This window comes from Carcharodon carcharias, chromosome 2, assembly GCF_017639515.1.
Source record: "Carcharodon carcharias isolate sCarCar2 chromosome 2, sCarCar2.pri, whole genome shotgun sequence".
Lineage (NCBI taxonomy): Eukaryota > Metazoa > Chordata > Chondrichthyes > Lamniformes > Lamnidae > Carcharodon > Carcharodon carcharias.
Genome location: NC_054468.1, coordinates 71,478,040 through 71,502,634, shown reverse-complemented (window position 1 = coordinate 71,502,634; position 24,595 = coordinate 71,478,040). Strand labels below are relative to the sequence as shown.

General features: G+C 45.9%; 1 protein-coding gene and 1 long non-coding RNA gene across 2 annotated transcripts in view; both read right to left on the bottom strand.

Moving 5' to 3' along the window:
• Positions 1-24,595, bottom strand: part of LOC121271387 — a 319,729-nt gene that overhangs the window by 224,447 nt on the left and 70,687 nt on the right. The gene's annotated exons all lie outside the window — the stretch shown is intronic.
• Positions 3,776-24,595, bottom strand: part of ghsra (growth hormone secretagogue receptor a) — a 32,808-nt gene continuing 11,988 nt past the window's right edge. Inside the window, exon 2 of the mRNA XM_041177355.1 lies at positions 3,776-4,080. Coding sequence (XP_041033289.1) covers positions 3,776-4,080 — 305 coding nt within the window. The remainder of the gene's footprint in view (positions 4,081-24,595) is intronic.

Here is a 24,595-nt window from a genome sequence, read left to right as displayed (position 1 = left end):
TAGAGGTGGATTGTTATTATCCAAAAATAAAAGACCTTTGGCTGCCTACACATGCAGGAAATTCTAAATATCTCCTCCACTGTCTGCGTTTACCATGCCCTCCCGTGAACTCCAACTTACCCTATCATCTCTTGTCTCTCACTAAATCCGCTTGCACATCCACACTAAACCCCAAGCCATTCAATTTAAGATCCTTCTTCTGTTCTTGGAGGCTACCCTATAACGCTTCTCCAGCCACAAAGAACCTGCATTTAATAGCGCCTTTCACCACCGCAGGAGGTCCAAAAGTTCTTTACAGCCAATTATGTGTTTTTGAAATGTAGCCACTGTTGTAGTGCAGGGAATGCAGCAGCCAACTTATACCCAGCAAGTTGCCCCAATCAGCAATGTGATAAAGACCAGATGATCTGTTTTAGTGATTGAGGTACATGTATTGGCCAGAACACTGGGGAGAACTCCCCTGCTCTTCTTCAGACTAGTGCCATGGGGTCTTTTACATCCACTTCAGAGGGCAGACAGGGCCTTGGTTTAATGTCTCACCTGAAAGATGCACCTCCAACCGTGACGCTCCCTCAGTACTGCAGCCAGGCTAGACTATGAACCCATGATATTCTAAGGCAGAGCCCTCAGCAGCTTGGGCATCGTGCCCAAGTTAATCAAAAATGCCGGTGTGTGGCATGGTGCCCAAGTTAATCAAAAATGCTGGTGTGTGGCATGGTGCCCAAGTTAATCAAAAATGCCGGTGTGTGGCATCGTGCCCAAGTTAATCAAAAATGCCGGTGCGTGGCATCGTGCCCAAGTTAATCAAAAATGCCGGTGTGTGGCATAGTGCCGAAGTTAATCAAAAATGCCGGTGTGTGGCATCGTGCCCAAGTTAATCAAAAATGCCGGTGTGTGGCATGGTGCCCAAGTTAATCAAAAATGCCGGTGTGTGGCATCGTGCCCAAGTTAATCAAAAATGCCGGTTAACGGAGAGCTCCATTCATCAACGGAAGACAGCACAATATTGCGGCATGAACTAATATGCAAGTACTCAGGCCCATGCAAGCTGAAGATGCTGAGAAGCATTTGAAGAAGCTAATGTGAAAGGATATATTGACCTTGGAGGGAGTGCAGCGCAGGGTCACCAGAATGTTGGGCTCCAAGGATTAAATTGTGGCAAGCGATTACATTTATTAGGCTAGCATTCTCTGGAATTTAGAAGGTCAGGGGTGTTTTGATGAAGGTCTTTAGCATTTTTAATGGGGTGGCAGTGGCATAGTGCTATTACCACTAGACTAGCATTCCAGAGACCCGGAGTAATGCACTGGGAGCTGGGTTCAAACGCCAGCATCCCAGTATGGTCAGTGGTGAAGCTTGAATTCAATAAAAATCTGGACTTATAAGGTCTGATGATGGCTGTAAAACCATTGTCGATTGTTGTAAAAACCCATCTGGTTCACTAATGTCCATTAGGGAAGGAAATCTGCCACCCTTACATGGTCTGGCCTCCATATGACTTTAGACCCACAGCAATGTGGCTGACTCTTAAATGCCCTCTGACCAAATGCTGGCCTAGCCAGTGACATTCACATCCCATGAGCAAATAATAAAAACAATTTGAAGGAATTGATAGGGTTAATGGAGAGAAAATGTATCCATTGGCTAAGGATTTTTTGGAAAAGGTACATAACCTTCGATCTCATGAGATACAGGGGAAGGTGGCAGGTTGGATCCAAAATTGGCTCAGTGACAGGAGGCAAAGGGTAATAGTCGATGGATGTTTTTGCGAATGGAAAGTGGTTTCCAGTGGTGTTCCACAGGGCTCAGTGTTGGGGCCCTTGCTGTTTGTTGTATATATTAATGATTTAGACTTAAATGTGGGAGGAATGATTGGGAAATTTGCAGATGACACAAAAATTGGCCATGTAGTTGATGGTGAAGAGGATAGCTGTCAACTCCAGAATGATATAATGGTTTGGTTGAGTGAGCGGAGAAGTGGCAAATGGAATTCGATCCGGAAAAGTGTGAGGCAATGCATTTGAGGAGGGCAAACAAAGCAAGGGAATACTCAATAAACGGGAAATTATTGAGAGGGGTTGAGGAAGTGAGAGACTTTGGAGTGCATGTCCATGCGTCCTTGAATGTGGCAGAACAAGACAAAGTGGTAAAGAAGGCATATGGAATGCTTTCCTTTATTGGGCAATGTATTGAATACAAAAGCAGGGATGTAATGATGGAACTGTATAAAGCACTGGTCAGGCCACAGCTGGAATTTTGTGTACAGTTCTGGTCACCACATTACAGGAAGGATGTAATTGCTCCGGAGAGAGTACAGAGGAGATTTACAAGAATGTTGCCAGGGTTTGAAAATTGCAGCTGTGAGGAGAGATTGGGTAGGCTGGGGTTGTTTTCCTTAGAATAGAGGAGGCTGAGGGGTGACCTAATTGAGGTGTACAAAATTATGAGGGGTCTAGATGGGCTAGACAGGAGAGGCTTGTTTCCTCTAGTTGAGGGGTCAATTACCAAGGGGCATAGATTTAAGGTGATTGGTCAAAGGATTAAAAGGGACATGGAGAAAAACTTTTTCACCCAGAGGGTGGTGGACATCTGGAATTCACTGTCTAAGTTGGAGGTTGAAGCTGAAACGCTCAACTCACTGAACAGGTACCTGGATCCACATCTGAAGTGCTGTAACCTTCAAGGCTATGGACCAGGTGCTGGGAAATGGGTTTAAAATGAGCGGCTGGTTTCTTTTTTCTCTTTTTGGCCAGCGCAGATACGATGGGCTGAATGGCCTCTTTCTGCACTGTAAACCTTCCTATGGTTCGACCTGTGCTCTGTTATTTCTATGTTAATAATGTCTTTCCCATCATGTATCATCTGATATCCAAAGGACAAGAGAAAATAGGAAATGCAGGAGAAACTTTTTACCCTAAAAGAATGGTAAGTGTTTGGGCCAGATTACTGTCACATTGATGGGCCAAGAAAGCTAATGGGTTTCAGCAAGTTCTGGTCAACAAATGGGATTCATTGTTATTAGAAATGCACAATGATGATGTTGAAGCAAGTCGGGCGCTTGACTGCCAAAGCTCTGCACCACTGTGGAGTTTCCTCATCTGTCTGGGTCAGTTCTAGACTCATTGATAGAAAATGGCTGATAGGAACAGTCAATAAATCCATTATTATTGTATCGTGTAACCTTTGGGAGGGGTCGAAGGTGAATTAAATGGACCTTGGTCTTTCACTGTCGTGTGGTTTCTATGTTCTCCTGTCTGAAGCTGTTGCTGGTTTGAGTTTGTTTTCTTATAACAAAGGGAAAAAAAAAATGTCTTTGGAATCTCTTTGACCACATAGTGCAGACCCTGAAATCGAAGAATATTTATTACATTCTGAATAGCTTACCACAGTATCCTGATCATTATCTCACAGTGAGTTCAATTAACCAGTTGACTGGGTACCAACATAAATTTACTTGTTTCAAGGTAGCAGCTGAAATACTTAAATGCTGGCATCGAAAATGCAGCCCAACAGTTTTTTGGATGATCTTGATCTGCAGTCTGAGCAGGCAAGGTGAAAGGGACACCGAATTCTCCAGAATCATGCGAGTTTTTTTTTTGTTTTATCATGGTTGCCAAAACTGTGGCCACTTCATCCTCCTCCTCACTGGGGCCACACCCCTTCTGGCTCATGTAACATGCGGCTAATACACTCTTTGTCCAACTCGCCATGCCTCCAGCTTGCGCATGGCTACAAATGAACATTGTGACCATAACTCTTGGTTGCTATGCAGTGGTCAAGTGCTGATGCTGGTCTCCGTCCAGGCTGGACAGCTCTCACCCTTGACCGTTGACGGAATTCTCCTTGGGGCCTTCTTGACGTGGAACAGTTTGAGAGCGGCGACGCGATATTTCTTGGACATGATGTTGTAAAGGATGGGGTTGATTGCGGCACTCAGGTAAAAGAGGACGAAGGAGACCAGGCTGCAGTACTGGCTGATCTGGAGCATCTCAAAGGTCCCCGCCTCGGAGGACTTGGTGAAGAGGTAGCGGCCGACGTGAAAGGGCAACCAGCACAGCACAAAAGCGAACACGACGACAGCTGCAAGAGAAGGAGGATTAGTCGGGCATTACAAAGGCTTGACTGTCCTGAAACGGATGCTTCCAGAAACATTGCTTTTCGACAAGTTATACAATATTACAAGGTTAGCAACTGGAAAAGGGAAATGATCAGTTAGGGTAATCTAGTGATCGTGGCTTCATTGCTAGTTTAGGGATCTTGCTGTTTTCAGATAGATCGCCATGCTTCCCACATTACAACAATGAATGTATTTCAGAAGCACTTCACTGGCTGTAAACCTGAGGCTGAACCTGATCGTTCACAACTATGGCGTCCTGTTTGATCCTGAGCTGAACTTCCAACTCGTATCTTCGCCATTACCAAGACTATGTACACCCACCCTTGCCTTGCCTGTCTCCACCACTCCCTCAGCTCGTCTGCTATTGAAACCCTTATCCATGCTCTTGTTATCTCTGAACTCAACTACTCCATCTCCTGGCCAGTCTCCGTCCTTCATAAACTTCAGTTCACCCTGACTTGGCAGCTTATATCCTAACTCACACCAAGCTCCATTCATCATCGGCCACCTGTTTTCTCTGACCTGCATTGGATCCCAGCCCTTTAACACCTCTAATCCCTCATTGCCTCACCCCTCTCTATCTCTGTAAACTCCATCATCCCCACAACCCTCTGAGGCCTCTGTACTCCTCCAATTTTGGCCCTTACCCATTGTGGGGAAACGTTGGTGCAGTGGACAAGTAATCCAGAGGCCCAGAGCTCGGTTTATGGGTTCAAATCCCACCATGATAGCTGGTGGAATAAAATTCAATTAATAAATCTGAAATTGAAAGCTAATCTCAGTAATTGCAACTATGGAGCTATCATTGATTGTTGTAAAAACCCATCTGGTTCAGCAATGTCCCTTAGGGAAGGAAATCTGCCATCCTTACCTGCTCTGGACCACATTTGACTCCAGACCCACAACAATGTGAGTGATTCTGAAATGACCTAGCAAGGTACTCAGTTCAAGGGCAATTTTTTTATTAACTAATGGGATGTGGGTGTCGCTGGCTGGGCCAGCATTTATTGCCCATCCCTAGTTGCCCTTGAGATGGTGGTGGTGAGCTGCCTTCTTGAACCGCTGCAGTCCATGTGGTGTAGGTACACCCACAGTGCTGTTAGGGAGGGACCTCCAGGATTTTGACCCAGCGACAGTGAAGGAATGGCGATATATTTCCGAGTCAGGATGGTGAGTGACTTGGAGGGGAACTTCCAGGGGGTGGTTTTCCCATCTATCTGCAGCCCTTGTCCTTCTAGATGGCAGTGGCCGTGTGTTTGAAAGGTGCTGCCTCAGGAGCCTTGGTGAATTCCTGCAGTGCATCTTATAGATGGTACATACTGCTGCTACTGTGTGTCGGTGGTGGAGGGAGTGAATGTTTGTGGATGGGGTGCCAATCAAACAGGCTGTGTTGTCCTGGACAGCGTCAAGCTTCTAAAGTGTTGTGGGAGCTGCACTCATCCAGGCAAATGCAGAGTATACCATCACACTCCTGACTTGTGCGTTACAGATGGTGGATAGGCTTGGGGGAGCCAGGAGGTGAGTTAGTCGTCGCAAGGTTTCTAGCCTCTGACCTGCTCTTGTAGCCACAGTATTTATATGGTTCTGGTCAATGGTAACCCCCAGGATGTTGATAGTGGGGGATTCAGTGATGGTAATGCTAATGAATGTCAAGGGGTGATGGTTGGATTCTCTCTTGTTGGAGATGGTCATTGCCTGACACTTGTGTGGCACAACTGTTACTTTCCACTTGTCAGCCCAAGCCTGGATATTGTCCAGGTCTTGTTGCATTTGGACATGAACTATTTCAGTATCTGAGGAGTTGCGAATGGTGCTGAACATTGTGCATCCATCAGCGAACAGCCCCACTTCTGATCTTATGATGGAAGGAAGGTCATTGATGAAGCAGCTGAAGATGGTTGGGCCTAGGACACTACCCTGAGGAACTCCTGCAGTGATGTCCTGGAGCTGAGATGATTGACCTCCAACAACAACAACAATCTTCCTTAGAGTTTTCCCCGAGACCCTGAGGGCTCCTTGATGCCACACTCAGTCAAATGTGGCCTTGATGTCGAGGGCATTCACTCTCACCTCACCTCAGGAGTTCAGCTCTTTAATTCATGTTTGAACCAAACCTGTAATGAGGTCAAGAGCTGAGTGGCCCTGGCGGAACCCAAACTGGGCATCAGTGAGCAGGTTATTGCTAAGCAAGTGCCATTGATAGCACTGTTGATGACCCCTTCTGTTAGGTTACTGATGACTGATAATAGGCTGATGGGGCGGTAATTGATCGGGTTGGATGTGTCCTGCTTTTTGTGTACAGGACATACTTGGGCAATTTTCCACATAACCAGGTAGATGCCAGCATTGTAGCTGCACTGGAACAGCTTGGCTGGAGGGGAGGCAAGTTCTGGAGCACAAGTCTTCAGTACTATTGCCGGAATATTGTCAGGGCCCATAGTCTTTGCAGTATCCAGTGCCTTCAGCCATTTCTTGATATCACGTGGAGTGAATCGAATTGGCTGAAGACGGGCACCTGTGATGCTGGGGACCTCCAGAGAGGCCGAGATGGATCATCCACTCAGCACTTCTGGCTGAAGATTGTAGCAAATGTTTCAGCCTTATATTTTGCACTGATGTGCTGGGCTCCCTCATCATTGAGGATATTTGTGGACCCTCCTTCTCCAGTGACTTGTTTAATTGTCCACCACTATTCACAACTGGATGTGGCAGGACTGCAGAGCTTAGCTCTGATCTGTTGGTTGTGGTATCGCTTAGCTCTGTCTATCATTCACTGCTTATGCTGTTTGGCACACAAGTAGTCCTGTGTTGTAGCTTCACCTGGTTGACAGCGCATTTTTAGGTATGCCTGGTGCTGCTCCTGACATGCCCTCCTACACTCTTTATTGAACCAGGGTTGATCCCCTGGCTTGATGGTAATGTTAGAGTAAGGGATATGAAGGGTCCTGAGGTTAGAGAACTGTTTGAGTACAGTTCTGCTGTTGCTGATGGCCCATAGCACCTCATCGATGCCCACTCTTGAGTTTATAGATCTGTTCAAAATCTATCCCATTTAGCATGGTGGTAGTACCACACAACATGATGGAGGGTATCCTCAATGTGAAGGCGGGACTTCATCCCACAACAACTGTGCAGTGGACACTCCTACCGATTCTGTCCAGGGGCAGATGCATCTGCGGCAGGCAGGTTGGTGAGGATGAGGTCAAGTATGTTTTCCCTCTTGTTGGTTCCCTCACCACCTGCCACAGGCCCAGTCTAGCAGCTATGTCCATTAGGTCAGTAGGTCAGTAATGGTGCTACTGAGCCACTCTTAGTGATGGACATTGAAGTCCCCCACCCAGAGTGCATTCTGCGCCCTTACCACCTTCAGTGCTTCCTCCAATTGGTGTTCAACATGGAGGAGCACTGATTCATCAGCTGAGGGAGGGCGGTATGTAGTAATCAGCAGGAGGTTTCCTTGTCTAAGTTTGACCTGATGCCATGAGACTTCATGGGATCCGCAGTCTATATTGAGGACTCCGAGGGCAACTCCCTCCCAACTGTATACTACTGTGCTGCCACCTCTGCTAGGCATGTGATGCTGGTGGGGCAGGACATACCCAGGGATGGTGATGGTGGAGTCTGAGACATTATCTGTAAGGTATGACTCTGTGAAGTTGGCCATGACAGGCTGTTGCTTGACTAGTCTGTGAGACAGCTCTCCCAATTTTGGCACTAGCCCCCAGGTGTTAGTAAGGAGGGCTTTGCAGCGTTGACAGGGCTGATTTTGCCATTGTTGTTTCCAGTGCCTAGGTCAATGACAAGTGAATTATGGATGGACAACAATTGCTGGCTTTGCCTGTGATGCCCACATCCCATGAAAGAATAAAGAAAAAGAAATTCTAACTCTTTTCCCCCACTATTGACAGCCTTCAGCCATCTGGCTCCTGATCTCTGGAATTCTCTCCATCTTTCCATCTCCAGCTTTCCCTTCAAGATCTTCCCAAAACCTCAGCTTTTTAGCCAAGCTTCTCGTCTCCCTCCTAATATCTCTTTGTTTGTGTGGTGTTGGTTATTTTGTGGATTGATTACTCCTCTGCAAAGCATCTCAGAACATTTTGTTCTCCTATGTAAATACAAGTTGTTGTTTTGGTAGAAACCCAGAGATCATAGGAAGAGGAGGAGGCCATTCAGCCCCTCTAGCCTGTTCCAGCAGGCCATGGCCACATTTGCTTCATATCCCTCGATAATCTTACCCAACAAAAACCTACCAAACTCAGGCCTTGAAAGCTTCAAATAGGCTCCCAGGATCCATCAAATGTTGGACTCATTGAGTCATAGAGGCCTACAGCACAGAAAAAGGCCCTTTGGCCCATCCAGTCTGCGCCGGTCAAACAAGTATCTAACTATTCTAATCCCATTTCCCAGCACTAGGCCCATAACCTTGTATACCATGGCATCGCAAGTGCACATCCAAATACTTCTTAAATGTTATGAGGGTTTCTGCCTCCACCACCCTTTCAGGCAGTGAGTTCCAGATTCCCACCACCCTCTGGGTGAAAAAATTCTTCCTCACACCCCCTCTAAACCTCCTGCCCCTTACCTTAAATCTCTGTCCCCTGGTTATTGATCCCTCCACCAAGGGGAAAAGTTCCTTCCTGTCTACCCTATCTATGCCCCTCATAATTTTATTCACCTCAATCATATCCCCCCTCAATCTCCTCTGCTCCAGGGAAAATAACCCCAGTCTATCCAATCTCTCCTCATAACTAACACTCTCCAGCCCAGGCAACATCCTGGTAAATCTCCTCTGCACTCCCTCTAGTGCAATCACGTCCTTCCTATAATGTGGATTCCAGAACTGCACGCAGTACTCTAGCTGTGGCCTAACCAGTGTTTTACACAGTTCCAGCACAACCTCCCTGCTCTTATAAGCTATGCCTTGGCTAATAAAGGCAAGTATCCCATGTGCCTTCTTAATCACTTTATCTACCTGTCCCGCTACCTTAAGGGACCTGAGGACATGCACACCAAGGTTCCTCTGATCCTTGGTACTTCCCAGGGTTCTACCATTCATTGTGTGCCTTGTTTGTCCTGCCCAAGTGCATCACCTCACACTTATCCAGATTAAATTCCATTTGTCACTGATCAGCCCATCTGACCAGCCCGTCTATCTCCTCCTGTCATCTAAGGCTATCCTCCTCACTATTTACCACCCCACCAATTTTTGTGTCAACCCTCCTACATTCAAGCCTAAATCATTTATATATACCACAAAGAGCAAGGGACCCAACACCGATCCCTGTGGAGCCCCACTGGACACAGGCATCCAGTCACAAAAACACCCCTCGACCATCACCCTCTGCTTCCTGCCACTCAGCCAATTCTGGATCCAATTTGCCAACTTGCCTTGGATCCCATGGGCTCTTACCTTTGTTATCAGGCTCCCATGTGGGACCTTATCAAAAGCCTTGCTGAAGTCCAAGTAGACTACATCAAATGCATTGCCCTCATCTACACACCTGGTCACCTCTTTGAAAAATTCAATCAAATTGGTCAGACATGACCTCCCCTTAACAAAACCCTGCTGACTGTCCTTGGCTAATCCCTGTCTCTCCAAGTGGAGTGAGTTCCAGATTTCCCCTGCACTTTGTGTGGAAAAGGTGTCTTTTTGATAACACAACTGAACGGGCCTAATACTAATTTTAAGGCAATGTCCACACTTATTGAATGGAATGAAGTGAATCGTTCTGTTAGAGAGTTGGCACACTGCTGTAAACTTCAGCATCCAATGGCTGTCATTGTGTGGAGATTCTCCATGGCAACAGCGAGAGAAATCAGGCAGGTTGTGAGCCTTCAGTTTGTGATTTTCTGCCTCCACCAATGACCACGGGGTGACCCAGAATCTCTGGGCAAAATTCTCTGCCTGTCGGGCAGGTGGGCCCAACCCAATTTCCCGGCAGGCGGGGAGCTGATCCCCGCTGGAGAAGCGGGCCCTGCTGCCATTTTACACGGGCGGGCCAATTAAGGCCCACCCAGCGTGGCGTCCGGCGGGAAGCGCTATGTGCTACCTGTGCAGGCAAGGGGGATTCCCCGAAAGTGGGAGTGCGCTCTTTCACGCATGTACGCAAAAGAGCCACATCTGCCTGAGGCTAAGTGCAGCCCCAGGGTGATCGCTTCCACTTTGAAAAATAATAAAAATAGAAAAATGAAAAATCCCTAAGACATCCCCCTCGTGTGACAATGTCACATGAGATGGGACATGTTCATAATTTACACTATAACTTTATTAAAATGTTTACAACCCTGCATGAAGACTCACCCCGCCACTGGATGAGGTTTCATGTTTTCTCTAGTTGCCACCGGGGCTCCTGGCCGACCAGCCAACCTTAAGGTTGGATGGGCGGGTCCTTTAATTGGTTAAATGATCCTGTCAATGGCCTCAATTGATGACGTCGGGGATTCCGCCCAGCGCCATCCTGCGTCATTTTACGTGTCGGCGAGTGGGCCCCGCCCCCTGCTCGCCGACGGCAAAATCCTGCCCTCTGACTCTGCCTCACCGGATGAGCAGCTTTTCTTTTCTGCCAGCCTTCCCCCCCGGAGTTGGGAAGCCTCCGGAATGCTTTTAACTGGTGCAAAGGGAGTAAACACAGCAGCTTACTGGAAAAAATGCTTCAGATTTATTCCAGGATATCTAACGGATTGAAAGGTTCAAGAAAAACACGGTGCCTTTAGGACAAAGTACACACTTGGGCAAGAGTTTTCTGCAGTGCTCTACATGTAGATCCAAGAATGTTGATGTAATCCCAATAAGATTCATAAATAATGGACAAGGGGCCATCAGTCATGCGTGTAGCCGTGTTATGTACTCCCACTGCAGGAACCCCCACACCAGTGTCAGGGGTGAACATTTACCCCATTTCCTTCAGTAATTCCCTTTCCCACTCCAAGTACTTCACAAGGGCACTGTCAGACATCATATGACATTGAGCCACATCAGGAAGTGCGAGGAGCAAAAACTCGGTCAAAGGGATAGGTTTTAAGGAGTGTCTTAAAGGTGAGAGAGATACAGAGATTTGGCGCTTTTCAATTTCCAGAGTTTAGGGCCCAGGCAGCTGAAAGCATGACCACTGATGGTGGAGCAATTAGCATCACAAAAGTTGGTTATGGAGGTTACAGAAATAGGGCAGGGCGGGGCCATGGAGGTGGTTTCCAATGTCCCCAACTGGAAACTCTATCTGGGTTCTGTTTGTGCCTGTGAGTGTGTATGTGTGTGTTTGAATGTGTGAGTGATTGACTGAGAGAGAGAGAGAGAGAGAGAGAGAGAGAGAGAGGGTATGTAAATGCGTTTGGGAATTATATCTGCTTCTGTGTCTGTGTCTGTGTGGGAACGTGTATGTTTGACTGTCAGTTTGTGTGAGTGTGTATGTGACTGTGTAGGAAAGTGTGCCCATGTTTGTGTGTGTGACATTCTGCCTGTGAGCCTGCATGTGTGTGTGTGTGTGTGTGTGTACGTGCGTGTGTACATGTGAGTGAGCAGGTGAATGACTGTGTGTGTGCCTGCCTTCGTGTGTATTTGTGTTTATATGAGTGTGTGTGTCTGTGTGTCTGTATTTGATTTTGAGTGAGTGTATATGAGTTTGTGCCAGTATGGGTGTTTGGGAGTTTGTGTATGTGAGTGTGAGCAAGTATATTTGAGTATATCTGCGGGTGTGTAAGATTATCTGTGTGTGAGTGTGAGCAAGTATGTTTGAGTACATAGGTGTATAGGTGTTTGTGTGTGAGGGTGTTTGCGAATGTGAGCAAGTATAGATGTGTGGGTGTGTAGGTGTGTGGGTGTGTGTTGGTGTTTGTGAGTGTCAGCGGGTGTAGCAGTGTAGGTGTGTAGGTGTGTGGGTGTTTGTGAGTGTGTGTGATGTTTGTAAGCTTGAGCGTGTAGGTGTATGGGTGTGTGGGTGTGTAGATAAATGTGTGTGTGGGTGTGTAGGTGTATGGGTGTGTAGGTGTATGTGTGTGTGGGTGTGTAGGTGTATGGGCATGTGGGTGTGTAGGTGTATGGGTGTGTAGGTGTATGGGTATGTGGGTGTGTAGGTGTATGTGTGTGTGGGTGTGTAGATGTGTGGGTGTGATTGTGTGTTGCTGTTCGTGAGTGTGTGAGTGTAGGTGTATGAGTGTGTAGGTGTGTGGGTGTGTGGGTGTGAGTAGGTGTTGCTGTTCATGAGTGTGAGTGAGTGTAGGTGTATGGGCGTGTAGGTGTCTAGGTGTGTGGGTGTTTGTGTTGGTGTTTGAGAGTATCAGCAAGTGTAGGAGTGTGGGTATGTAGGTGTGTGGGCGTTTGTGAGTGTGTGTGATGTTTGTGAATGTCAGTGAGTGTAGGTGTATGGGTGAGTGGGTACGTAGGTGTGTGGGTGTGAGTGTGTGTTGGTTCTTGTGAGTATGAGTGAGTGTAAGCGTACGGGTATGTGGGTGTGTAGGTGTGTGGGTGTGAGTGTGTGTTGGTGCTTGTGAGTGTGTGAGTGTAGGTGTATGGGTGTGTAGGTGTGTGGGTGTGGGGTGTGTAGGTGTATGTGTTGGTGCTTGTGAGTATGAGCAAGTGTAGGGTATGGGTATGTGGGTGTGTAGGTGTATGTGTGTGTGGGTGTGGAGGTGTGTGGGTGTGTGGGTATGTAGGTGTGTGGGTGTGAGTGTGTGTTGGTGCTTGTGAGTGTGAGTGAGTGTGGGTGTGCAGGTGTGTAGGTTTCAACTGACTATAGCATCCTTTCACATTAGGAATGGAAAAGTCAGCACAAAATACTTCCTCCTGCCACAAATCTTTTTGTGTAACTGTTTGTGAAGGCTCGAGGATAACCTTCTAGCCATTACCTATTTGTGAATTACGTTCATTTGATTTCATTTGCAAGAGAAAATTAGGTTAATTAAAAATCGCTCCACAACTCCGGCCCTGGAAGTTTTATAATTGTACACTGCCAGAACACAGATGGTGATAAATAGGTTTTCAGTTCTGCATAAACTAGGGCTTAATTAAATTGACTGAACCTGTTACAAGCTGTTGTATATGACAGGGCTAATCCTGATTAAATATCTCCTGCATGGTATAGACTTGATCTGTTAAAAATACTCCAACATTTGCACTGGCTGCCCAATTCATTTGCAAAAAGCAAGATAGTGGGGGGGGGGGGGGTGGTGGTGGTGTTCCTGGCTGGAGTTTTACTGTTCCTGTTGGGCAGTAAGTGAAGCAGGGGCAATGGGTCCATGCAATTCTCCTGTTTTCCTTTCATGCTTCTGGTAACCAATTTGTGCACAGCAAGCTCCCACAAACAACCATGTGATAATGATCAGATCGTCTGATTTTTTTTTCTGGTGTTGTTTGAGGGATAAATATTGATCAGGACACTGGGGACAACATCCCTGCTCTTCAAAAGATTGTTATGGGATCTTTTACATCCACTTGAGGAGGTGGATATCTCAGTTTAACGCCTCACCTGAAAGACAGCACATCTGACAATGCAGAGGCATTGGTCATAATCTTCCAATCCCCCTTAGATACAGGGGTGGTACCAGAGCACTGGGGAGTTGCAAATGTTATGCCCTTCTTTAAGAAAAGTTGTAAGGAAAAGCCTAGATACTGCAGGCCATTCAGTTTAACTGTGATGGTGGGGAAACTTTTAAGAACAATAATTTGGGGCAAAATAATCAGTAACTTGGTTAAATGCAAGTTAATTAATGAAAGCCAGCATGGATTTGTTAAAGGCCAATCATGTTTAACTAACCTGCTGGAGTTCTTTTTTTAAGAGCTAACAGAGAGAGTTAATGAGGGTAATGCTGTTGATGTGGTATAAATGGACTTCCAGGAGGCATTTGATAAGGAGCAGCACAACAGACGTGTGAGCAACGTTATAGTCCATGGGTTAAAAGGGACAGGAGCAACATGGAGACAAAATTGGCTGAGTAATGAGAAACTGAGGGGTGGACAGTTGTTTTTTCAGACTGGAGGAAGGTTTGTAGTGGAGTTCCCTAGAGGTTGGCGTTAGGATCCCAGCCTTTCCTGGTTTATTTTAATGTCCTAGACCTTGGTGCCCAGGGCACAATTTCAAAATTTGCGAATCATGCCAAACTTGGAAATATTGTGATCTGTGAGGAGGATAATGTTAACTTCAAAAGGACATGGGCAGGTTGGTGAAATGGATAAACAAGTGGTAGCTGAAATTCAATGCAGGGAATTATGGAGTGACTCATTTCGGTAGGAAGAACATAGAGAGACCACATTAAATAAATGGCACAACTCTAAAGGGGGTCAGAAGCAGAGGGACCTGGGTGTATAGGTGCATAAATCATTGAAGATGGCAGGTCAGGTTGAAAGAGCAGTTAATAAATCATACAGTATCCTAGACTTTATAAATAGGGGTGTAGAGTAAAAGAGCAAGGGAGTTATAAAACACTGTATAAAACACTGGCTCAGCCTCAACTGGAGTATTGCATCCAATTCTGGACCCCACACCTTAGGAAGGATGTGAAGGCATTAAAGAGAGTGCAGAAATAATTCACGAGGATAGTTCCAGGGATGAGAGACTTCAGCTATGAGGATAGATTGGAGAAGCTGGGGCTGTTCTCCTTGGAGAGGAGAAGGTTGAGAGGAGATTTGATAGGAGTGTTCAAAATCATGAGGGATCTGGACAGAGTGGATAGGGAGAAACTGTTCTCACTGGTGGAAGGATCAAGAACCAGTGGGCACAGATTTAAGGTGATTGGCAAAAGAAGCAACAGTGACATGAGGGAAAATTAAAGCAAAGAATGGTTAGGCTCTGGAATGTGCTGCCTGAGAGTGTGATGGAGGCAGGGTCAATCGAGACTTTCGAGAGGTTATTAGGTTATTATTTGAAGGGAAAACAATTTCAGCATTCCATGGAAAGGCAGGGGAGTGGCACTAAGTGAATTCCTCGAGCAGAGGGCCAGCACAGACATAATGGGCTAAATGGCCTCATTCTGTGCTTTACCATTCTTTGATTCTAGCACAGCACTCCCTCATTACTGCACTGGAGTTCCGGTATAGATTTCTGTGCTCACAATATAGTGTCTCAGAGACAAGAATGCTATCAACTGTGCCTCAGTTAGCACACACGGAAAGAGTGTAAACTGCCACTGATTCACAACTGCCAAAGACAAGTTTTACACCCTATATTCCAGGGCTGGACACCCCTTGTCATCAGAGCAGCCCCATTGGAATTAGTCTCTTAGGCTTTAGCCCTCCAGTTATCTGAACTCCCCAATATAAATAACCAAACCAAGAAAGATATTTTCCCATATATTTTCAGAAGTGTTGACAAACCAACCATTAAAATAGGAACATAGCACAGAAGAAGGTCATTCATCCCCTCGAGCCTGCTCTGCCATTCAAAAGGATCAGGGTTGATCTTCTAGCTCAACTCCATTTTTCTACATTATCTCCATATCCCTTGATGTCCTTAATTTTTTTTATTCATTCATGGGATGTGGGCGTTGCTGGCTGGGCCAGCATTTATTGCCCATCCCTAATTGCCCTTGAAAAGGTGGTGGTGAGTTGCCTTCTTGAACCGCTGCAGCCCATGTGGTGTAGGTACACCCACAGTGCTGTTAGGGAGGGAGTTCCAGGATTTTGACCCAGCGACAATGAAGAAACGGCCAATATATTTCCAAGTCAGGATGGTGAGTGACTTGGAGGGGAACTTCCAGGTGGTGGTGTTCCCATCTATCTGCTGCCCTTGACCTTCTAGTGGTCATGGGTTTGGAAGGCGCTGTCGAAGGAGCCTTGGTGAATTCCTGCAGTGCATCTTGGAGATGGTACACACTGCTGTCACTGTGGATGTTTGTGGATGTGGTGCCAATCAAGCGGGCTGCTTTGTCCTGGATGGTGTCAAGCTTCTTGAGTGTTGTAGGAGCTGCACTCATCCAGGCAAGTGGAAAGTATTCCATCACACTCCAGACCTGTGCCTTGTGGATGGTGGACAGGCATTGGAGACTCAGGAGGTGAGTTACTCGTCGCAGGATTCCTAGCCTCTGACCACAGTAATTATATAGCTAGTCCAGTTCAGGTTCTGGTCAGTGGTAACCCCCAGGATGTTGATAGTGGGGGATTCAGCGATGGTAATGCCATTGAACATCAAAGGGCAATGGTTAGATTCTCTCTTGTTGGAGATGGTAATTGCCTGACACTTATGTGGTGCAAATGTTAATTGTCACTTGTCAGCCCAAGCCTGGATATTGTCCAGGTGTTGCTGCATTTGGACATAGACTGCTTCAGTATCTGAGGAGTCGTGAATGGTGCTGAACATTGTTCATTCATCAGCAAACATCCCGACTTTTGACCTTATGATGGAAGGAAGGTCATTGATAAAGCAGCTGAAGATGGTTGGGCCGAGGACACTACCCTGAGGAACTCCTGCAGTGATGTCCTGGAGCTGAGATGACTGACCTCCAACAACCACAACCATCTTCCTTTGTGCTAGGTATGACTCCAACCAGTGGGGAGTTTTCCCTCTGATTCCCATTGACTCCAGTTTTGCCAAGGCTCCTTGATGCCACACTCAGTCAAATGCTGCCTTGATGACAAGGGCAGTCACTCTCACCTCACCTCTGGAGTTCAGCTCTTTTGTCCATGTTTGAACAAGGGCTGGAATGAGGTCAGGAGCTGAGTGGCCCTCATGGCATCCAAACTGTGCATCAGTGAGCAGGTTAGTGCTGAGCAAGTGCTGCTCGATAGCACTACTGATGACCCCTTCCATTACTTTGATGGTCGAGAGTAGACTGATGGGGCAGTAATTGGCTGGATTGATTGTCCTGCTTTTTGTGTACTGGACATACTTGGGCAATTTTCCACATAGCCGGGTAGATGCCAGTGTTGTAGCTGTACTGGAACAGCTTGGCTAGGTGCATAGCAAGTTCTGGAGCACAAGTCTTCAGTACTATTGCTGGAATATTGTCAGGGCCAATAGCCTTTGCAGTATCCAGTGCCTCCAGCTGTTTCTTGATATCACGTAGAGTGAATCGAATTGGCTGAAGACTGGCATCTGTGATGCTGGAGACCTCAGGTGGAGGCCAAGTTGGATCATCCACTTGGTGCCTCTGGCTGAAGATTGTAGCAAGTGCTTCAGCCTTATCTTTTGCACTGATGTGCTGGGCTCCCCCATCATTGAGGATGGGGATATTTGTGGAGCCTCCTCCTCCAGTGAGTTGTTTAATTGTCCATCACCATTCACAACTGGATGTGGCAGGACTGCAGAGCTTAGCTCTGATCCGTTGGCTGTAGGATCACTTAGCCCTGTCTATCACTTGCTCTTTATGCTGTTTAGAATGCAAGTAGTCCTGTGCTGTAGCTTCACTAGGTCAACACCTCATTTTTAGGTATACCTGGTGCTGCTCCTGACATGCCCTCCTGCACTATTCATTGAACCAGGGTTGATTCTCTGGCTTGATGGTAATGGTAGAGTGGGGGATATGCTGGGCCATGAGGTTACAAATCGTCGTCGTATGCAATTCTGCTGCTGATGGCCCACAGTGCCTCATGGATGCCCAGTCTTGAGTTGCTAGATCTGTTCGAAATCTATCCCATTTAGCACGGTGGTAGTGCCACACAACACAGTGGAGGGTATCCTCAATGTGGAGGCAGGACTTTGTCTCCACAACGATTGTGTGGTGGTCACTCCTACCAATACTGTCATGGTGTGGATGAGGGCAAGTATGTTGTTCCCTCTTGTTGGTTCCCTCACAACCTGCTGCAGACCCAATCTAGCAGCTACGTCATTTAGCTCGGTCAGTAGTGGTGTCACAGAGTCACACTTGATGATGGACATTGAAGTGCCCCACCCAGAGAAAATTCTGTGTTCTTGCTGCCCTCAGTGCTTCCTTCAACTGATGTTCAACATGGAGGAGCACTGATTCATCAGCTGAGGGAGGGCGGTATGTGGTAATCGGCAGGACGTTTCCTTGCCCATGTTTGATCTGATACAATGAGACTTTATGGGGTCCGGAGTCAATGTTGAGGACTCCCAGGGCAACTCCCTCCCGACTGTATACCACTGTGCCTCCACCTCTGCTGTGTCTGTCTTGCTGGTGGAACAAGACATACCCAGGGATGGTGATGGTGGTTTCTGGGGCACTATCTGTAAGGTATGATTCTGTGAGGATGACTATGTCAGCCTGTTGCTTGACTAGTTCTCCAAATTTTGGCACTAGCCCCCAGTTATAAGTAAGGAGGACTTTGCAGGGTTGACAGGGCTGAGATTGCCGTTGTTGTTTCCGGTGCCTAGATCGATGCCGGGTGGTCCATCCGGTTTCATTCCTTTTTTGTAACGTTGTGGCAGTTTGTTACAACTGAGTGGCTTGCTGGGCCACTTCAGAGGGCATTGAAGAGTCAACCGCACTGCTGTGGGTCTGGAGTCATGTGTAGGCCAGACCAGGTAAGGATGGCAGATTTCCTTTTCTAAAGGGCATTAGTGAACTAGATGGGTTTTTACAACAATCAACAATGGTTTCATGGTCATCATTAGACTTTTAATTCCAGATTTTTATTAAGTTCAAATTCCACCATCTGCCCTGGGGGGATTCAAACCCAGGTCCCCCCCGAGAAACCTAGAAATCTATCAATCTCTGTGAACATACATAATGACTGAGTTTTCTCAGCCTTCTGGGGTTAGAGAATTCCAAAGGTTCGCTACCCACTGAGTGAAGATATTCCTCCTCATCTCAGACCTAGATGGTTTGCCCCTTATTTTGAGTCCGTGTCCCCTGGTTCTAGAACCCAACCCCCCAGCCCGCCCATTCAAGAAGTGGGGTGAGAACTGACACCTATCCAGCAGATACCAAGCAATATGTTTATATTACTAATAAAATTGGTACTATGAAAGGGGTTTTATTGTTCGAAGAGGCTGGAGATACAATGAGAATTTTCTTTCAGTGGGTGGCGGTAGGTATAACTTTAGCAGTTTTTGGGTGTGCAGAGCAGAGGCAATGTGAGATCAAAAGCAGCTGTAAGCCTCCAACTGTCTCCACAGAAACCAAAGTGAAAAGAACCTTGTTTTGAATTCATAAAGTGAAAATGCTTTGCCTGGTGTCTGGTTAAGTTTTCGAGTTGCAGTTGCCTTAATGGAGATTAATTTGGGACTTTGTTAAAAGTTATGAGAGTAGTAATTTGTAGCCATGTATATGTAGATTTTAACCTGTGTAAATTAATAAAATGTTTCATTTAGTTTAATGTAAAACCTCGAGAACTGGTGGTCTGATTCCTGAATTTAGAGTCGCATCTCAAACATAACACTCAAAATGACAGGTTATGAAAGTTGATTAAAGTTTCCCTCCGGGATTTTTAAATAACTCAGCTTTACCAGCTTAATCAGTCATAACACTAATTTCATTTGGTCATGTAGAACTTGAGTATCACTGAAAAGCGAGACATTGTCGAAGCTTTTCATTTTGCATTCAAGAGGACAGATTCACAAGAAAACCAATTCTAAAGGGAACAACAATTTATCCTTGTTAGGAAACAGAGAAAGTTTAAATAAGCTATATTGGTATTTGGGTGTCAGGAATAAGGTATATCTTTAAGTTTAAGTTTAATTTATATTTTTTCTATTTGTGGGTTAAAAGATGAAACCTGGGATCTAGTTTCATTTCTGAGTGGAGACAGCAGGTCTAAAGCTCTGTTTGTATATATGCATCTCTAATGAGTTTTATGACTCCTGAAGAGAGTAGAACACATCACAAGAGTAGAAAAAATTGTGCTGTTGCTTAGCAGCAGGGATCCAGAGAGGGACACACACACACACACACACACACACACACACACACACACACACACACACACACACAGAAAACAAAAGAGAAAGCAGTTTGAGTTCAGTTGAAAAACAGCTGTCAGGGAGAGACTGGAGCAGAGGAACAGATAACAAGTCCCAAATTGAAGTTGAAGCCAGGACTTCAGAGAGACTGAACACTGGGAGAGGGAACTGCAGAGTGAGAGCAGATTTTCCCAAAGGGACTGTAAGGTCCTTAGGTCAAGAAGTGAGACAAAAATATGAGAAAGCCCCAAGACCATCTAGTCAAAGGAAGGGCAGGAGCCTGGAAAAGTGAAGTTAAGAGTGAGAAGCAGAGGAAGGCTCCAAGCTTCAAGCTTATAGGAAGAAAAGCTGCAGGAAGCAGATTTAAAGCGATAGCAAGAAGGTCCAAAGAGACAACTGGAGACCTACAACTCTTTGCTGTGAGCATGTGAAGCAATGGTGGTTGAGTCAGTGAGAGGGAGTGTGTGGAACAAGGCTTGAATGTACATTGTGACCCAGGCGAGAGGAACACCGCAAGGCGAGTTTGAAACCCTGGAAGTGGACACGTATGGAAGGCGTCTAAGAGAAAGCGTCGGTTTGGGAGACAAATCCAAAGCAAGTTCTTGTAGAATGGAGATTGGAAACCCTCGTGTGAAAGATGGAGCTCAGTGAGACTGGTTGTTTCACAGTGTGACAAACTTCTGGGGGGAGTTGAGGAGAGATTCATAGCACTTGTTTTGGGTGGTATCTGTTACTTGGAGCAGGATTCTTAGCTCGGCGGGTGGACACACGCCCGACTCAACCGAGCATGAAAAGGCGCACGATGATGTCAGCGAGCGTGCCAATGTCAACGCACAGTCGCGTGACAGCTCGGTCGGTGGGCATGCGTTGGAGCCGGCGGTGTGCCCGCTGACAATTAAATTAAGACCATTAAGTTATCAATTGTGCTGAATTGTTCACTGCCTGTTCAATCTAATGGTCGATGGGCAGGCAGACGATAAGGCCAAGCGGCCTTTGCATTTTTTTGGAAACCTCATCCACGGGCAGGATGAGGTTTCCAAAATCAAATACAAATGAAATAAAAACTTTAGTTTTTAATTTAAAACATGTCCCTCCTCCTGTGAAGCATCTTGGGACACTTTGTTACGTTAAGGGCACTATTATAAATACAAGTTGTCATTGTGGATCTTCCTATTGGTCAAGGCCAGGATCCCAACAGAAGACTTGAATACAAAAAGACAGAGAAAATGTCTTTGTGCAAAGAGGTAGCTGAGTGTGAGATCAATGTTAAATTGATAATGGTTTAAAGAAGAATATAAAAAGTCTGGAGAGACAGATGGAATACGAGATTAGCTTGGAGAAAGCCGGGAAATGAAACTTTGTGAATGAGCTTACTTGCGACAGAGGAAAGAAAGGCTAAATGGCCTCTGCTTTTAAAATTTATTTTTCAACGCGCCTATATCTTTAGCGAAAGTGAACACTTACTCCAGGCAAGGCTGAGGACCAATGCTATTTCCAGTTGTGTACCAATGGGGTTTTTCTCCTCCTGATTTAGGAATATAGGAACAGAAGGAGGCCTTTTGGCTGAACGTGGCCAGATGTTGCCTGGGTCACGGTTGAAATACAACAATTTTTTCACAAGTGGCTACACAAGAGGTTGAGTTAGTTCCAATTAGAAAACAGAGAAAAAAAATGCTTTGAATAATCCCTCACAATATCTTAATTAATTCACTGAGTGAAAATAAATGTGGAGCAAAAAGCAGGGAAATGGAGTTGAGGTTCAGATGAGCCAGGATCTAATTGAATAATAGACTAGGCTGGAGGGGCTGAATGGCCTCCCCCCTGTTCCCATTGTCTTATGAGACACACAGACCAGGTGGGTTCTGCATTTGTATGGAGATGGAACAGCTGCATAGGCCCATATTTAGCCTCCCAAATCAGAACCAGGGTCAGCTGTAATTCCACATTCCTGGTCTCTGTGAAACGACGAGTGTTTTTAACCTGTGACCTTCACTGAATGAGCTTGTTGGAAAAGACAATCACCTTTATGAATCCTCATTAAGCTTTTCTCTTTTCAACAACTGTGTCCCTCTTTGAAGAATCCTCTGACAGCTCAATTATTGGATTAGACTAAAATCCTCGATTCTTTAACTGCAAATACCAAAGGGAAAGACTTAGCTAAAAGGTCAGTGTGCCTTTCACTTCAGTCTGCCTTTAGCTTGTATGTAAGCAGAGACTATTAGTTATTTAACTTAACTATCAAAGTATAAGTGTCAAAGTACCTTGTTTTTTTTAGGCTTAATTCTTTCTCAATTTTCTCTACTGACTGCAAGTAGTTTTTAGTAGATTTTAATTACATTTTGGGGGGGGGCAGTGATAAAGATTTATTCTTAATTAATTTCAAACATTTTTAGTTCCTTTCGCTTGTCAAGTTTCTCCCCTCTTTTCTTTTCAACACAAATACTTATCGTTCTCCAATTCCCCACGTAAGCATTTATTATTCATGCCCAAGCGTTGAATAAAACAACACATCTCAATGCGGTCCACAGCCCAGCCCCTGCTTGCAGTCTGATAGCGGAGGGTGGTCATTGATGGTGATCACAAATGGAACCCTATCTGATTTACCCTTCCTTAACCTGGGGATGCCCTCCCATCTCAGTACAAAGAAAACATGGGACCCACCTGGTCTCATAAAAATACAGGAACAGGGGGGAGGCCATTCAACCCACTGCAGCCTGGTCTATCATTCAATTAGATCCTGGCTCATCTGAACCTCAACTCCATTTACCCACCTTTGATCCACATTTCTTTGCACTCAGTGAATTAATTAAGTTATTGGGAGAGATTATTTTTGTTTCTGTTTTGTAATTGGATTTAACTCAAACATGTGTGTAGCCACTTATGAGAAAGTCAGATGCAGCTTGACTCTAACCCAGACACCATCCAGCGCAGACATGATGGGCTGAATGGCCTCATTGCATTTCTATATCCCTAAACCTGGAGAAGGAGGAAAAGGCCTCTGGTGCACAAATTTCCAGTGAAGGACAGATTTCCAGGTTTGTAATCCTTGGAATTTAAAAGGTAAAGGGGTGATTTTATCGACATTTCCAAGATATTAAGGGGACCATATGGGGTAAATCGATATTGTTTCCATTGGTTGTTCCAGGGCATGGTGGCCTGGGGTTTCATCCTTGAGGCAGGTTGTGGGAGCAGGAAGATTCCTGGCTCGGCCCGCCCCATCTTGGGAGGAAGTGCCCACCAAGGCAGGATCTTCATTGTTGTGGATGAGTGCAGGCTGGCGTTAGGCCAGCCAACCTGGGAAGGAGTTTGGAGGCAACCACAGGGGTTTCCAGGTGTGGAGGCGGAGGCTGTGACATGCGACATTTTCCCAGTTAAAATAAAAACACAAACGCCCTCCAGCCCTTACTCTTCACATCCTCTTCACCCTCGAAACACTCCCCATGCCCCAAACATGCCACCTCTTCACCCCCACCCACACCCCGTGGGCCCTCATGTCCCCTATTCCAAGTTCTTCCCTTCCACACACCTCCTGTGGCCCCTCGTGCCTCCATGCTGAGCTATTACACTTCCATGCCCATTGACCCACCATGCACTGTCTAGAACCGATGAACGCTATAGTGTATAGTGGCATATATATATAAGAAAGCTTTTTAAAAAGTAATTCATTCATAAGATTCTCCTATGTTGAAAGTAAGTCATTTCACTGCTAGCTAATAAAAGTGTTAATCATCCAGGCCCTTTAAGGTAACAAAATTCACAAACCCTTGAAACCACTTAACATTGTGTAAAGAAACGTTGTTAAATTGACAGTAGAGAGCCTGAACTGTCAATCAAGCAATGTTTTCTCTGTGGCACAGGAGTTTTAATGATGTAATGGTTGTGTGGGCTCTCAGCCAAGCATAAATGATGAGGTGTATGCAGCTCCAACAACGCTCAAGGAGCTTGATATCATCTAGGGCAAAGCTGCCCGCTTGGTTGGCACCCCATCTACCACCTCCAACATTCACTCCCACCATCACGGATGCACAGTGGCAGCAGTATGTACCATCTACAAGATGCACTGCAGAAACCCATCAAGGGTCCTTTGACATCTCTTCCAAACTCATGACTGCTACCAACTAGAAGGACAAGGGCAGCAGATGCATGAGAACACCCCCAACTGCAAGTTCCCCTCCAAGCCACTCACCATCCTGACTTGGAAATATATCACCGTTCCTTCACTGTCGCTGGGTCGAAATCCTGGAACTCCCTCCCTAACAGCACTGTGGGTGCACCTATGCCACATGGACTGGTTCAAGAAGGAGGCTCACCACCACCTTCTCAAGGGCAATTAGGGATGGGCAATAAATGCTGGCCCAGCCAGCAATGCCCACATCCCATGAATGAAAAAATAAAAATAAAATTGAACACCTCTATTAAATCTCCTCTTAACCTTTGCTGCTCTATGGAGACCAATCCTAGCTTCTCTTGTTTCTCCACGTAACTGAAGTCACTCATTTCTGGGCCATTTTCATAAAACTCTCCTGCATCCTCTTAAGGGCATTAATATTGCTTCTAAAATGTGATGCTCAGAATTGGACGCAGTGTTCTAGCTGGGCTTTAACCAATGATTAATAAAGATTTATTTGACACCTCTCATCCACTCAGTAAAATCCACTCATCAGCATATGTTCACTGGAACCTGTGTTGA